Raw genomic sequence first — 14,947 nt, 5'->3', positions numbered from 1 at the left:
GCCCTCATTGTGTGCTCAGTCTTTCTTTTTTTTCCTTCTGGAATACATTTCTTTGAATGACAATCTTTACTTTTGTTCTTCATTGGTTAGACATTTCAGCCTGCTAAACTTGGTACCATGTTCCTCTCCATGGCCCTCTATGTAACCAACATCCATTTTCAATTCTTTAGAAACCATGTTTTGTGTCTCTCAGCCATATAGCTAAGCTAGTAGAAAATCAATATTAAAAAAATGGGCCTTTGTTTACTGGAGAAGTTTGGGATCATTATAGAAACATCATAGTTTCCTGAATGGAATCAGGCCTATCCTCTTGTTCTTGCTTAATTCTAGACCCAGATTATTTATTTACAGATGTTCTATATGCACGTGTATATATTTTATATGTATATATGTACATATCCATATTTTATATCTCATATCACATATACATACACATATCTGCATATATCTATATGTACATATCAATTTGTATAGATGTATGTTCCATGTGAGTACTATACACACATATGTATAAATATAATAATACAAAGTATACTGATGTATGTATGAGCTTTACAGGAGGTTTGTCCATTTGTGTATCATAATTTTGGCAATAGACACTCTTCATCCACTTGGTTATTCCTGTGTGGATGGCCAAGACAAATTTTTTCAGTGGTCATGAACCTCTTTCAGGAGGCTCTGCAATGCCTCTTAATTCTAATGCCTTCCCCCTATTGATTATTTCCTGTTTACATTGCATATAGCTTATTTGTACATAGTTGCTTGCTTCTTGTCTTCCCCATTAGATTGTGAGCTCCTTGAGGGCAGGGACTGCCCTTCACCTCTTTTTGTGTCCTAAGTGCCTTGCACATTGTTGTTGTTCAGTCATAGCCTACTCTTTATGACGCTTTGTGGGGTTTTCTTGGTAAAAATACTGGAGTGGTTTGCTATTTCCTTCTCCAGTTTATTTACAGATGAGAAATTAAGGCAAACAGGGTTATGTGACTTGCCCAAGGTCATATAGCTAGTGAATATCTGAAGCCAGATTTGAACTCAGGAAGATGAGTCTTCCTGATTCCAGGCCCCCCACTCTATTCACTGTGCCATTTAGTTGCCCCAAGCTTAGCACAGTGCCTAGCTTAATAAATATTTATAGACTGACTTTAAACAGGAACCTCTGGAAGACCTTCACTTTGGGAAATACTGTTAAATTGCATTCTTCCATCCCAGAGACAAATACTTTTCACTTCTCCCCATTTTTATGCCTTGCCCAATATTTATGATCAGAGGGTCACTGAACAAGGTAATGTCTGTTATATCGTTCAAGGAATATTTTATTGATAGATGGAAAAGAAATATTTTCCTGAAGGAGAATCTTTAAGGTGGTGTTTTGCTCCACCAAATTAAATCCTACAAAACATTAAGTACAATGGGCATCTTGTGTTTTGTACATATCAGTCACTTGTGTGATGGTGAAGACATAGTTCACTGTGGAGTACTGGTTTCCAAAGCCCTTCTCATATTCTGGTTGAGGATTCTTTTGATACCCATGGAGATCAGTCTCATCAAATCTCTGTTTAAATGGGAAATGTATCAGTAGTTTCTGTTCTTCTTTGTTAGCCTTTTTTTTTTGAATTTGCAAGGTTTCAAGACTTTGTGCCTTCACTATCTTCTCTTTCTTTAGGGATCTTGTGAGTTGATCCCTCAAAGCACTCACAGTTATGTAACCTCCAGAATAGATCTCCTCTTTCTAGACTTGTGCTAGTCCTTTTCTGCCTTTGCTCTCATTAATACCATTTCTTCCTCCTCTATGAGCACATCCAGGACCATGTTATTAAGTTCAAGTTTGGTGGAGCTACTATCTATCTATCTATCTATCTATCTATCTATCTATCTATCTATCTATCTATCTATCTATCTACTATATACTCTTCTATTATTGTTCTTCCAAAGATTTTATGAATGAGCTTGTATTTTTTTTTAACCCTTACCTTCTTTCTTAGAATTAATACTAAGTCTTGGTTCTAAGGCAGAAAAGGTAAGGACTAGCCCGTAGAGTCCAAGTGACTTGCCCAGGATGACACAGCTAGGAAGTGTCTAAGGCTAAATTTGAACCCAAGACCTCCCATCTCCAGGCCTGGCTCTCTATCCACTGAGTGGTCTACCTGTCCCCATGTGAGCTTATATTCTAAACACATTATAGGGGTTGGCCAATATCTCTCTTTGGTTGGCAAATAAACGTTTGTTGACTAAAGTACTTTTTGGGTTCTTTTGGTCTTCTCCATATGGCAACTGATTTGTATTAGTATAATTTTTGTATAAAATATTTGAACAGCTGAGGCCAATTGAAGACAGGTTCTTTTGGCTCCAGGCCTAGTGCTCTATCCATTGTGCCAACCAGTTGCCCCTCTCATTCCTTATTCTTGACTTATATTTTTCAATCTATTTCTCCCCACCCTCACCCATTCCTACCTTTGTTTTGAAGTCATTGAACAGCAAATTATTTGTTGACTTAATTTAGACGGTCTTAATTAGTTCTTTGTAGGGTTCACCTCTTCATCCTCTGCAACCAGCTTTGGTGCAGAAGCTGCTGTTATTTTGATGGTGGTTTTTTTGCACATTCTTGTCATGAGCATTGCAATTTGAGATGGCCACGTGTTCCCATGAAAGTGTCTCTTGTTGTCTTTGGATGTGTGATAAAGTCAATTCTGCCAATTCCCTTCCTTTGTCTCTAAGCCATCCTTACATTTAGCTGCTTGCTTCTTAGGGTTAAGTTTCTAGCAGGGGTTCTTAACCTGGGATCTGTGTGTGTATTGTTAAAAAGAAATGGTGAATATATATCTATCTCTATCTCTCCTGGATCTTCTGAGAATTGATTGTATATATGGATCTCAAAGATAATATGGATGGAGGAGGGATTGTCTGCCCAGGCCTAAGCTGGCTATAGTTGGTGAGGGAGAAAGCACACTCTCCTCTCACAGTTGTTGTTGGTATAATCTATGCCTCTCCTCCCTGACAGGCTTGATTGACTAAGCCTGTCAGTTGTTCCCTTCTAACAGTTTGCCCAAGCCGGGACCCCTTGAGAGGCTGTGTGGATGGTTAGCCTCTCTAGGTCCCAACCTGAGGTTGGATTAGTTGTTGATAAGGGCTATTGATTGGCTATTGGAAACAGTATAATTTGACTGTGTATTGATCTCCCCTTCCCAAGGGCTTTGGTATAATAAACACTCAGGAAAGGTACTAGTTGGTAAAACACTATATTGAATCTATTGATGGGGTAAGGAAAACAAAGTAAGAGGATTGAGGATTTAGGAACCCTATTGCTAATTCTTTGGCTATTTATCTATGTTGCTGATCGAGGTCTGGAGATTGCTAGGCTTAGTAGACGCTGGAGGTTCTTTGCCCTCTCTCTAACTCTGACCTGACTTGGCCACAGCCAAGCCAGAGATTAGGGAAGGCTATTTGATGATGTTGATTGATGACATCAGTAAACTTTCTCAGCTCTGTTAACATAACAGGTCACAGGTTTCAGGTCTACCCCTTTCATCTTCCCAAGTCCCTGCTCCAATCTGAGCCTGCTTGCTTTGTCACTTGGGGGTATTTATAGGGCTGGGGCCAACTGCTTTTTGCCCTTGGGACATTCCAAAGCTCTTAACTGCAGGTCCGGTCATTCAAATGGCATCCATCTTGTCCCAGAGAATGATTTTAACAGTATGTATTTTAACACATTGATTATCGTATTCCAATAGAGTTTATTTCCTTTATAATCTGTGTATTTTATTTACACATTCAAAAACATTGTTCTGAAGTTATGTTGGATGCCTGTGATCCTACTTCTGTGGAGGATGAGTTTAGTGGACTGCTGGAGCTTAGGAGTTCTGAGCTGCATTGGGTTAAGGTGATCAGTTAGTTTCATAGTATATTTGGAACCAGTATGGATTTTGTGGCAATAATAATAAAAAAATAATGATGATAATAATAACTATAATAATAATAGACATTTATTTATATAGAGCTTTAAGACTTGTAAAGTACTTCATAAACATTACCTCATTTGAGCCTCACAGTAGCCCAATGACATAGGTAATATGTGCATTATTATGATTCTCACCATTTTATGGATGAAGAAACTGAAGCTTATCACCTCCTCAATGTACCCACGGTCAAAAATATGGGAAGAGTCAGAAGAGTAGTTTGGATGCAAGTCTTCCTGATTTCAAGTCCCCAATTCTATCCACTATGTTTTAATGCTTTCCTTGGAATTTGAAATGCAAAATGTTGGACCTGGGAGGATCCTTAGAACATGGAATGTCAGAGCTAAGAGAGAACTTAAAACATAGAAGGTCAGAACCAGGAGGTTGGAGAGGGGCTAGAATCATACAATGTCAGAGCTGGGAGGGAGCTTAGATCAGAGAATGTCAGAGCTGGGAAAGACCTTAGAACACAGAATGTCAGAGCTGGGAAAGACCTTAGAACACAGAATGTCAGAGCTGGGAGGGAGCTTAGAACAGACTGTTAGAGCTGGGAGAGTCCTTAGAACACAGAATGTCAGAGCTGGGAGAGTCCTTAGAACACAGAATGTCAGAGCTGGGAGAGTCCTTAGAACACAGAATGTCAGAGCTGGGGTGGAGGGAGTTTAGAACAGAGAATCTCAGAGCTGGGAGGGTCCTTAGAAGACAGACTTGGAATCTTGGAGACATAGTCCAAACCACTTTGAACAGAGGAAGAAACAAAAGAGAAAGGATTTGCCCAGGGTCATACTAAGTCAATGGCACCATGGGACCTAGAAGCCTGGTCTCCTGACTCCCAGCCTAACTCTGTCCCATTGTAGGGAGGTTCCTCCTTGCTGCCTCTCCTCAGAATAATTTTCTTCCCTGCAGGCACTTGCTCCCCCAGCCCGTGGGTGCACCATCCATGGGCAGGCCACTTGGTGACATTCACACCCAAAGTTCACTTCCCAAACACTGCTCTCTTCCTGGGCTAGGGGTAGAGGCTGAGACTGGGCTGGTTCTCAGGGGCAATCACCATTCTCAGCCCCAGCTGAGGCAGCCACCTTCCTCACCAGCGAGAGGGGATTGGCAGGCAGTCCCTGGCATCTCAAAGCAGCCTCCTGCCCCATCTGCTGGAACTGGCGGGGTCAGGAGAGGCCTCTCTGTCTCTGCTGGCGGTGTGGGCAATATCTGGTTCAGAAATAAACGGAACCATCCTGGGAATCTTTTTCATCATATTTCTGGATCTGTGCTTTGAGGTGCTTCAATTTTCTTTTCAAGTAGTCACAGCGGGCCTGCTTCTCCAGGAAAACTGGGTCCTGTTGGGGGAGGGGGAGAAAAAAGAAACCCTCATGCCCAGTGCTCAGCCTGGCCAGATGTTAGAGGGGAAAATACCTCATTTGGTCCAGCCTTCATTCTTACTGATGCAATAATAGCCCAATTTATTTCTATCTTTAAAAATATATATATATTTATTCCTGCTTTCTCCTTTCCTCTTCTTCTTCCTCTCAGTTTACCACACTCCTCTCTCATCTCCTAGTTTAAAATGATTCCTCTGACCATTTCTCTTCCAGGAAGCCCACCTGGATTGACCCAAAGGAATAGGAGGAGTCTATAGTCAGCCTGTCTCCCAGCGATTTTTGTACAGACCAGGACTCCACTATTTTCAAAGTTAAGACACAAAATCAAATGGATCCGAGTCCTCATTGTTCAGGGTCTTCAGGGTTGGCCCCAGCACTGGAGGTGGGCTGGTTGCAGCTGTCTCCAAACTTGGGCCTTATCCTTCTTTCTCTTAGCTTTGAGTGCCCAGAGACTTCCCAGGGCTTGAGCTACTCCTAAAACCTTGTTCCTGTGTCTCTGGCACAGCAGGAGAGATGCCGTAGGCTCCTGCCTGAGAGAATATCACATTCTTTCGGAAGGGCCAACCCACTTTCCTTCCCCTCTGTCTCTGCTCCTGCCTGACTTAGTTTTACCATCTGCAAAATGGGAGTATCTGACTTTATTTGATTTCTCTGATCTCTCCCAGCTGTGGGCTCTATTGAGGACGTTAGGATGGTTTCTGGGCAAGGGGAGAAAGGAATGGCTCTTGGCAGGGTCTTTGGGAAGGCATATTAGGAAGGGGACTAGGCTCAGGGTAAAGGGTTTTATAGATCTGACAAAGGTCCTAGGAGATCCTCACTCACCCTCTTCTTCCTCTCAAATTCCCTCCGGACCCAGGTAAGACGGACTTCTTCCTGGTGCGGAGAGGAGAAGGGAGATGGAGAGAACTCAGAGTCTGAGCTGAGAGGGACCAAGCAGTACTTTCTACTCTGTCACCTCCAGGAAGCCTGCCTGGGTTGAAAGGAAGACCAGAGGGGCCTCTGGGTCCCTGCTGCCTTTTTCTACAGTGTGACCTGCCAGGCTGCCTAGCATTTATCATTACCATGTGCCAGGCTCTGTGATAAACTCCAGGGGCACTTTCCTGCCCTTGAGGAGCTCACAGTCTAATGGGGGAGACGACATGCCCACGACAATGCCCAAACAGGATGCCCGCAGTGTAAATGGGAGGTGATTTCAGAGGGAAGGTTCTAGCTGTGGAGGGAACTGAGAAGAGCCTCCTACGGGAAGGAGTGTTTTAGCCAAGCCTGAAGAAGGCAGGGAAGCCAGGAACCAGAGGTGAGGAGGGAGAGCGTGCCAGGCATGGGGCACAGTCAGGGTAAAGGCTCTGAGACTGGAAATAGAAAGGCATTGGAGGTAGTTTTCTCTTGCTGTATTGGGGGGACAAGGGAGCAGAGAGCAGAGGGAACGATTGCTCTGACTGGGGAAGCACGTGTGGTTCTGGGTCACGTCTGCACCATCCAGGGCAGGCTGGGAGGATGGCCCCCTGCCTACCTCCCCTCTCCCGCCCTTCCTCCCTGACTACATGGAAGCCTCAGCATCCCAGCTACCGTCAGGGTTCCCTAGCGCTAGGACCCCCCCTGCCACTGAGGGGCTGGCCTGAATAGCCTCTGGGCACCCCAAGAAATCAAGCTGAGTCGCCAGGACCCTCTCAGGCATGAGCCCCAAGTCCTAGGGCCAATGACTTCTCTAACACTCCCCTGAATTCTGTCCCTCCTCCTCTGTTCTGGGCGATGCCTCCTCTGGGAAGGAAGTAGGATTTGGGAATGTTTGTTGTTTCGATCTAGGACCCACCACCCCATCCACTCCCCCGACCTTCTCCCTCCCACTGCAACAGGAAGGTCCAGCCCTGTCCCCTCCCCACCAGCATCTCAGACTGGATTCCGGACCTGGCCAGACCCTGATCTTGACCTCTCCATGGCCACAGAGGCTCCTCCTAGGAACACAAATAGACCCAATTTCCCTAGCCCCCATCCCCAAAGCCCTACCCTTCCTTTCCACCCATCTCCGACCCCACACCCGTCTCCTGCAGGTAGCCCTCCGTGATTAGTCCCAACTAGACCATGGCAGTGTCTTGCCTGAGTGGCCCCTCTCCTTTCCTTTCTCTTCTCCCAGACCAGGGGCTTCCTAGGGTAGGAGCCATGTCTACCTGCTCTGAACATGGGAAGGGCCATGTCCCTGATCTTTGTCCCCTACCTGCAGGGTGAGGTCCTGGGGTTAATCAGAGAGGGCTTCTTGGAGGTGGCAGGTTTGGAGTTACGAACAGTTAGAGAGAATAGGAGAATAGCCAGTCATTTGGGGCTCAGGGAGGGAACGCTGGGTCTCTGGGAATGAAGAGGGGTCAGGAGAGGGTAACCACTGACCTTGGGGTCTGGCGGAGGCAGTGTAGCCAGCAGGGCCTCCAGCTCCTGGAACTTGGCCCTGGCTGTGGCCACGTCCTGGTGGAGCTCCTGGTACTCAGCATGCTGGTCTTGGAACACGGCCTTGTAGCGGTGTCTCTCGGCCTCACTGTAGATGGCTGGGTATCTCCTGTCAGGATAGGAACCCACCAGGGGATCAGTCAAAGCAGGCTTGAGCTGAGCCCAGAACACCTGGGGCTTTTGCTTAAAGAACTAGGTAGCACAGTGGATAGAACCTAAGCCTAGAATCAGGAAGACCTGGGTTCAAATTTGACCTCTGACACTTCCTAGCTGGGTGACCCTGGACAAGTCACTTAACCCCCCTTGCCACTCTTCTGCCTTGGAACCAATACACGGTATTGATTCTAAGAGGAGAGCTGCAAGGGCTAATCACTCTATCCACTGAACCACCTGGCTGTCCCTCCCCACCCCCCAGAAGGTAAGGGTTTAAAATAAAAGAGGGACAGTGACTTGTCCAAGGTGACATAGCCAACAGCAAAGCGAGGACTCCAACCCAGGACCCTGGGCTTCCTCCCCTTCCTCTATACACAGACACTCAGAAATACTCGTGCAGAAAGACCCTCAGCCCCACAGGTAGTTACATACTCAGCCTAGGGGCTTGGGGAAAAGACCCAAGGGAGACTGAGTCAGCCGGCTTGGGGACTGGATCGGGGTCCTCCTCAGGGGAAGTCTCAGCCATCCACCGCACAAAACTGGAAGTTGCTCCCAGCCAGGGAGGACCCCAAAAGACCTCCTTCCCATCCTCCCATCAGCCTTCCTGACTAACCCTCTCTGCTCAGGGACTCGTAGAGGCCCTTCCCCAGGCCCCCCCCATCCTCCCACTGGAGCCCAGAGATTTTCCAGTGCCCACCTCCACCCCCCAGACTTCAGATGTCTCCCTAGAGATCCTTGAGGCCTCTTGGCCCTGCCAGTGCTCCCACCCCCACCCCAGGGACCCAAAAGGCAGACTCACAGCACATAGTCAGGTACCAGCTGAGCCTGGGGGTGGTGCCCAGGGGGAGGGGCTGGGTCAGAGCCTGGGGGGTCCTTGCCTGGCTGAGGACCCAGCCCAGGAGTCACCTCAGGGCGCCTGACCGGAAGTTCGTCTTCAAACACAATCTTCTTGGGCCTCTGCTGGGGCTGCCTCTGAGCCTGGGCGTTGGAGGGGCAGAAGGAGAATAAGGAGGGGGGAGGACGGAGGGGCCGGCCTGTGACTTCCCCAGGCTCCATATCTGGGATCAGTCGCTGCTCTGGTCCGTTCCCCGTGGACTTTGGGGCACAGACTTTGGGGCTGGAGATTCTTTGTACCCAGAAACAAACATTTACAAAGCACTTCGTAGCATTGGGTCCTCGTCCTCTGTGCTGTCTAATTAGATTGGAAGCTCCTTGAAGGCAGAGACTGTCTTCACTTCACACAGTAGGTGCTTAATAGATGTTTACTATTTGCTAATATCTATGAAGAGCTTTACAAATATTCTCCTCATTCATTCTTGTCCCACTTTTTGTGACCCTCTTTGGGTTTTTTTTTGGCAAAGATGCTGGAGTAGTTTGCCATTTCCTTCGCCAGTGGATGAAGACAAACAAGAGTAAGTGACTTGTCCGAGGTCACATAGCCAGTGAGTGTCTGAGATGGAATTTGAACTCGGGTTTTCCCGCATCCAGACCCAGAGTTCTTATCCACTTAGCCACCTAGCTGTCTCCTAGTGAGGTGCTATTGTTAACCCAATTTTATAGATGAAGAAATGAGAATTACAGGATAAGTGACTTGTCCAAGGTCACACAGCTATAGAGTGTCTGGGGTTGAATTTGAACTCAGGTCTTCCTGCCTCCACACCCAGGGCTCTTATCCACTTAGCCACCTAGTTGTCTCCTAGGGAGGTGGCTATTGTTAGTCCAATTTTATAGATAAAGAAATGAGAATTACAGGATGTGTTTATACATCCTGTTTGCCCTGTTGGCACCCACATAACACATCTCTCCCGTACAACTCATCCACTACTGTGCTATCTCCCCATACTTAGAGACTGTATCTTCCCACTGTCCCCTCCCCATGCTCATAGACTACATTCTCCTCTGAGGCTGAAAACCCCATTCATGCATTCATTCATTCATTCATTCATTCATTCATTCATTCATTCATTCACTCATTCATTCGTTGAACCAAACGTTTCTTAACTAGCTACTATGTACAAAGCCCTGGCTTTGTGCTGTGGGATACAGTTGGCACTTCTGTTGTACAAGAGAGATACAGTATGTACACAGATGAACGCACTACAACGTACCAAGGCTGGACACAAAGGAGAGAGTGGCATTCTAGGAAAACCTCAGCAAGGAGAGGATGTTTTCAATGGGGAAGATCCAGGGAAGGCTGCCTGGAGAAGGTGGCACCTGAGCCCAGTGTTGAGAGAAAAGAAGGAGGGATGAGGGAGGCAAAGAAGTGGAGGGAGGTTATCCCAGGCCTGTACAAGGTGGCAAGGGGACTTTAGGAAATAATGAGTGAAGTGTGTGCTCCCTCCTATGGCTGTGACATGCAGTTTATGAAAGGGGTGATGGGAAATACTAGGTGGCACAGTGGATAGAGCACCAGGCCTGGTGTCAGGGAGACATCTTCCAGAATTCAAATCTGGTTTTTGACACTTCCTAGCTGTGTGACCCTGTGCAAGTCACTTAACCCTGTGGGCCTCAGTTTCCCCATCTACAAAATGAGCTGGAGAAGGAAATGGGAAACCAGTCCAGTGTGTTGGCCAAGAAAAGTCCAAATAGGGTCATGAAGAGTCAGTCACGACTGAAATGATTGAACAACAGAGCCATCGCATATATTGTTTAGGGGCACCTGGGTGGCACAGTGGATAGAGCGCTGGGCTTGGGATCAGAAAGACATCTTCCTGAGTTTAAATGGAGCCTCAGCCATTTACTAGTGCTATGATGATGGGCAAGTCACTTAACCCTGTTTGCCTCAGTTTCCTCATCTGCAAAATGAGCTAGAGAAGCAAAAGGGAAACCAGTACAGTGTCTTGGCCAAGAAAAGCCCAAACGGGGTCATAAAGAGTCAAACAGGACTGCAGGATGACTGCACAATATGCAAAATAATTCTGGACAGGTAGATTAGTGGCAGAGTGTGGAGGGCCTTAAATATCACGTTGAGTTTATTGATATTTTTATTCTAGACATAATAGGGAGCCACTGAAAGTTGGAGGGTGAGGGAATGAGATAGTCAGATCTGTGCTTGAAGAATATTATTTTGGCATCTTTGTGGAGGGAAGAAACAAAGCAGGGGGACCAAATGGAGAAGTGATGACAATAGAGAGGTGATAAGGGATGGTGATTGTGGGATTGTGAGGGGATTCTCAAGGCTTTGTGGAGACAGAATTGGGAGGTCCTGGGAATTGACTGGATATAGGGGGAAAGAGAGGGGACAGATGATAGGAGCATAGATTTAGAGCTGCAAGGGACCTCTAACTCCCTCATTTTACAGATAAGGAAACTGAGGCCCAGGGAAGTTGTGACTTGCCCAAGGTCACATAGGTAGTAAGGATCAGGAGCAAGATTTGGGCCCAGGTCCTCTGACTATAAACCAGTGTACATTTCATTTCACTGTAGCATAATGACATGAGGTTGTAAACTTGGTTATCGGGAAGTCTGGATTTGGGTGAAAGAATTTTTGTTCTGAGTGTTTTTCAGTCATGTTTGACTCTTTGTAACCCTATTTGGGGTTTTCTTGCAAAGATACTAGAGTGGTTTGCCATTTCCTTCTCCAGCTCATTTTGCAGATGAGGAGACTGAGGCAGACAGGGTTAAATGACTTACCCAAGGTCACAGAGCTAGTAAGTGCCTGAGGCCAGATTTGAACTCAGGAAGATGAGTCTTCCTCAATCCACCTGGCTGTCCTGAATGAAAGAAGGGGGGGAGATGGAACCTAATGAGTTCGGTTTTAACTACATTGGGTTGGAGATACTTGTGGGATATGTCATGGGCACGGTTGGATGTACTGTATAGGTTGAGGAGTCATCTCTATAGAAATGATGGTCGAACCCATCACAAAGGGAGACAGGGTAGAGATGGGAGAGAAGAGGGTCCAGGACAGACACTCGCTGCACCCTGAAGGGTCCAGCAAAGGGAATTAAGAAGGAATGTCCCAAATGGTAGGAGGAGAACCAAGAGAAGGCAGCATCTGGAGATCCAGAGAGGAAATCCAGAGAGGAGACAGCATCCAAGAGGGAAGGGATGGGGGCCACTAGCAAATGCTATGGAGAAGATGGAGAGGATGAAGACTGAGAAAGAGCCTCTGGGTGTCCGGAGGCACAGGGTGGAGGAGAGTCTTTCTAAGGGTTTTCTGGGAAAGGGAGGAGAAATAAAGTAGTGTAACTTAAAGGGATGCTAGGGCCAAGAGACGGGTTTTTTGGTTTTGTTTTGTTTTAAAAGAGGTAGAAGGGGTATAAGGGCTAGGCAATGGGGGTTAGGTGACTTACCCAGGGTCACACAGCTAGGAAATGTCTGAGGCCAGATTTGAACCCAGGACCTCCTGTCTCCAGGCCTGGTGCTCTATCCACTGAGCCACCTAGTTGCCCCCCTCTTAAGGTTTTAAAGGATGGGGAAAACTGAGGCATTTTTGTAAGCAACAGGGGAAAAGCCCAGAAAGATGGAGAAATTGAAGGCGAGAGAAAAGGAATGATTGAAGAGGGGAAGATCCTCAAAGATAAGAGATGGCAAGAGAGCAGACTGGCACCTACCTGTCCCATTCTCCTTTTGCCCACATATCCCATCCTCTGTATCCTCAAATAAGCCTTCCATGCCCAGAGATTCCATCCCCCCATATTCCCCAGACGCTATACCATCGCATCTTCAGAGCCAGTCCCCTTACAGAATTCCTCCCCATGCCCAAGCCCCGTCCCTCCACGTGCACAACCACCATTCTTTTGATGTCTACACACGATCTTTCCCTGTGTCCACCCATCCTGTCCCCGTGTGCCTAAAGGCTTTGTCCCCCTCTTGTGCCCATGCCCCATGCCTTGTGCTCGAAGACGCATCTCTACCTGTGCTCACAGACACATCCTCCATGCCCATAAACCTTGGCATTTCCTCAGTGCCCATATAGGCCCCCACCCTTGACCAACCCCGAATCCCTCTATCCTCACATATTTCATTTTCCCTTGAGTCTAGGAGCTCCCTGATCTCTGCTTCCACATCCCATTGTCCTGTGCCCACGGAGCCACCCTGACTCCTTCCCACCCTCTCAGTTCCTTCCCATGTCTACAACCCTATTTTCCCCTCCTATAGACTTGATCTCCTCTATTTATGACTGAAGAGCTCATCCTGCCCCATGACCAAATGCCCCCATGCCCATCTAACTCACAGCTTCTTTTGCCCATATTCTCCCTAATGTCCCTTACGCCTCCCCCATGCCCACATCCTGCCCACAGACCTTGGCTCTTCCTCTCCCCAGAGATCCTGTCTCCCTCTGTGCTCCCTTCACTCATTCTCACTTATTCCTTTCCCTTGCCCTTGGGGCCCCATCTCTGAGGACCGAGGACTTACCCCAGGGTTTTCGGGCCTGGCATGCAAGCAGTAGGTGATTGGTGGGCAGCTGGAGGCATTTGGGGCCCCTCTCCTGCCTTTCTGGAGAAACTCCTTCCTCGTGGGGGGGACAAAGTGGTGGCCAGGAATGATGGTCTGAGTTGGCCTTTGGGGATTACTGGGGGCTCGGGGAGAGCAGCCCAGGCCTTGTGGTCCTTGGCATGAGCGCTGGATGCCCTGGAGGGGTTGGGCAGGTGGGGGTCCCCTGGCATCCCTTGCCATGGAGCATCTGACTCTGGGGGCACCTCTCCTGGCCCCCGGGGGCTTGCCTTCATCCCTCGGGGGGGCGTGGGCACCGTAGGTTGGACCTGCCACCTGGGAGGCAGACTGGTGGGGACAGGGCCGGGAGCAGGCACCACGTGGGTGGCGTTGCCCCTCCCAGCATTCCTGAATCCTTGTCTCAGGAGGCCTGGCAGCAGCTCTGTGTGTATTTGCATACCTCCCTCTTGTTTGCATGGCCCACTGCTAGCCTCAGAGGCTCTGCGCTCAGCTGAGACAAGGCCCTGCTCTTACAGAGGAGGAGCCGTCCTCTGGTGCCAGGCCTGGGCCCGGGAGCCTCTGGAGAACAGGGAGGGCTCAGGGGGGAGGAAGAGCACTCTTTCCCCATCTCCCTCCCCCCAGCACACACTACCCTCCTCGAACTGGGCCCGCAGGGCCTGGACAGGAAGTCCAACAGTCCGCCTTCTCCAGGCTTCCTCCGTATGGCTGCTTGGAAGTGACCCCTTCTGAGGCTCAGGCCTGGAGGCACCCCCTGCCTCGCGGCTTCCTTCTCTTCCTCCCCAGCCCCCTCTCGCCACCGCCTAATGCCAGGGGGAAGGAACTCCCTCTAGGTTGGCTCCTGGGCAGCTGAGGGCCCTAGGGGAGTCCCTGGATGCCAGCTCCTCCTCCTCCAGCCCCCAGAATTCAAAGCAGGCTCCTGCCCCTTTCTTGGCTGATTGGGAGGGGCTAGGGCCCTTACCTCTGTCCCAGGGTGGAGGCCCTGAGCCTGGCTGAGCTGCACTAGCCTAGGCCTCCGGGCCTGCTCTGTGCTTCTCTCCTGGCCAAGAACTGGGACCTGGTTATACGTTAACCAGCCTGGGCAGGTCCATTCCCCACTCCCACCCCACCCCTAACCTTCGCAGCAACTGAGGACCCAGGCAGTCAGGGGAAAGAGGGGCTCACCCTGGGCTGGGCCTCAGCCTGAGTCTCAAGGGATCACCGAGAGAGGCAGGAGCCAGACTGGCGGCACCTGTGCTCACTCGCAGAGGGCAGGGCCTCTCTCTGCAGGGACACAGAGAAATGGGAGCACCGGGACAGAGGGAAGCCGGAAGAGAAGGACCACAGCACAGAGGGGGGCAGGAATACCGGCCCATGGGTGGGGCAGGTCACACATACCCAGGGACAGTAGATATGCTGACATGAAGGCACAGGGGGTACCTGGGGCAACAGAGGCAAAGGAATGTAGGGTCCCAGACACAGGAGAAAAGGCTACACACACAGAGCCAGCAGGAGCCACTTTGGAAATGCAATGGTTTCCCATCTTCCTTCCTTCCTTAATTCCTCTCCCCTATTTCTTTTTCTCTTTCTTCCTTCCTTCCTTTCTTCCTTCCTTCCTTTCTTTCTTTCTTTCTTTCTTTCTTTCTTTCTTTC

General features: G+C 48.6%; 1 protein-coding gene across 1 annotated transcript; it reads right to left on the bottom strand.

Moving 5' to 3' along the window:
• Window positions 1-4,578: 4,578 nt before the first annotated feature.
• Window positions 4,579-14,247, bottom strand: OCEL1 (occludin/ELL domain containing 1). The gene is made up of 5 exons (XM_044658581.1): window positions 13,280-14,247; window positions 8,718-8,896; window positions 7,709-7,874; window positions 6,152-6,202; window positions 4,579-5,287 (listed from the first exon to the last, which is right to left on the bottom strand). Exons 1-5 carry the CDS (start codon window positions 13,772-13,774, stop codon window positions 5,165-5,167), a joined length of 1,014 nt encoding a protein of 337 aa, XP_044514516.1. The 5' UTR covers window positions 13,775-14,247; the 3' UTR covers window positions 4,579-5,164.
• Window positions 14,248-14,947: the final 700 nt, after the last annotated feature.

Source organism: Gracilinanus agilis, chromosome 1 (assembly GCF_016433145.1).
Source record: "Gracilinanus agilis isolate LMUSP501 chromosome 1, AgileGrace, whole genome shotgun sequence".
NCBI lineage: Eukaryota > Metazoa > Chordata > Mammalia > Didelphimorphia > Didelphidae > Gracilinanus > Gracilinanus agilis.
This window is presented reverse-complemented; position numbering and strand designations above follow the sequence as displayed.

Excerpts from the sequence above, each read along its gene's own strand:
- OCEL1 (XM_044658581.1), bottom strand. The coding sequence starts at position 13,774 with ATGCAAACAAGAGGGAGGTATGCAAATACACACAGAGCTGCTGCCAGG. Across the intron at positions 6,203-7,708 it reads TGCCTCCGCCAGACCCCAAG|GAAGAAGTCCGTCTTACCTG; the intron begins GTCAGTGGTTAC and ends TCTCCGCACCAG. Across the intron at positions 5,288-6,151 it reads AATTTGAGAGGAAGAAGAGG|GACCCAGTTTTCCTGGAGAA; the intron begins GTGAGTGAGGAT and ends CTCCCCCAACAG.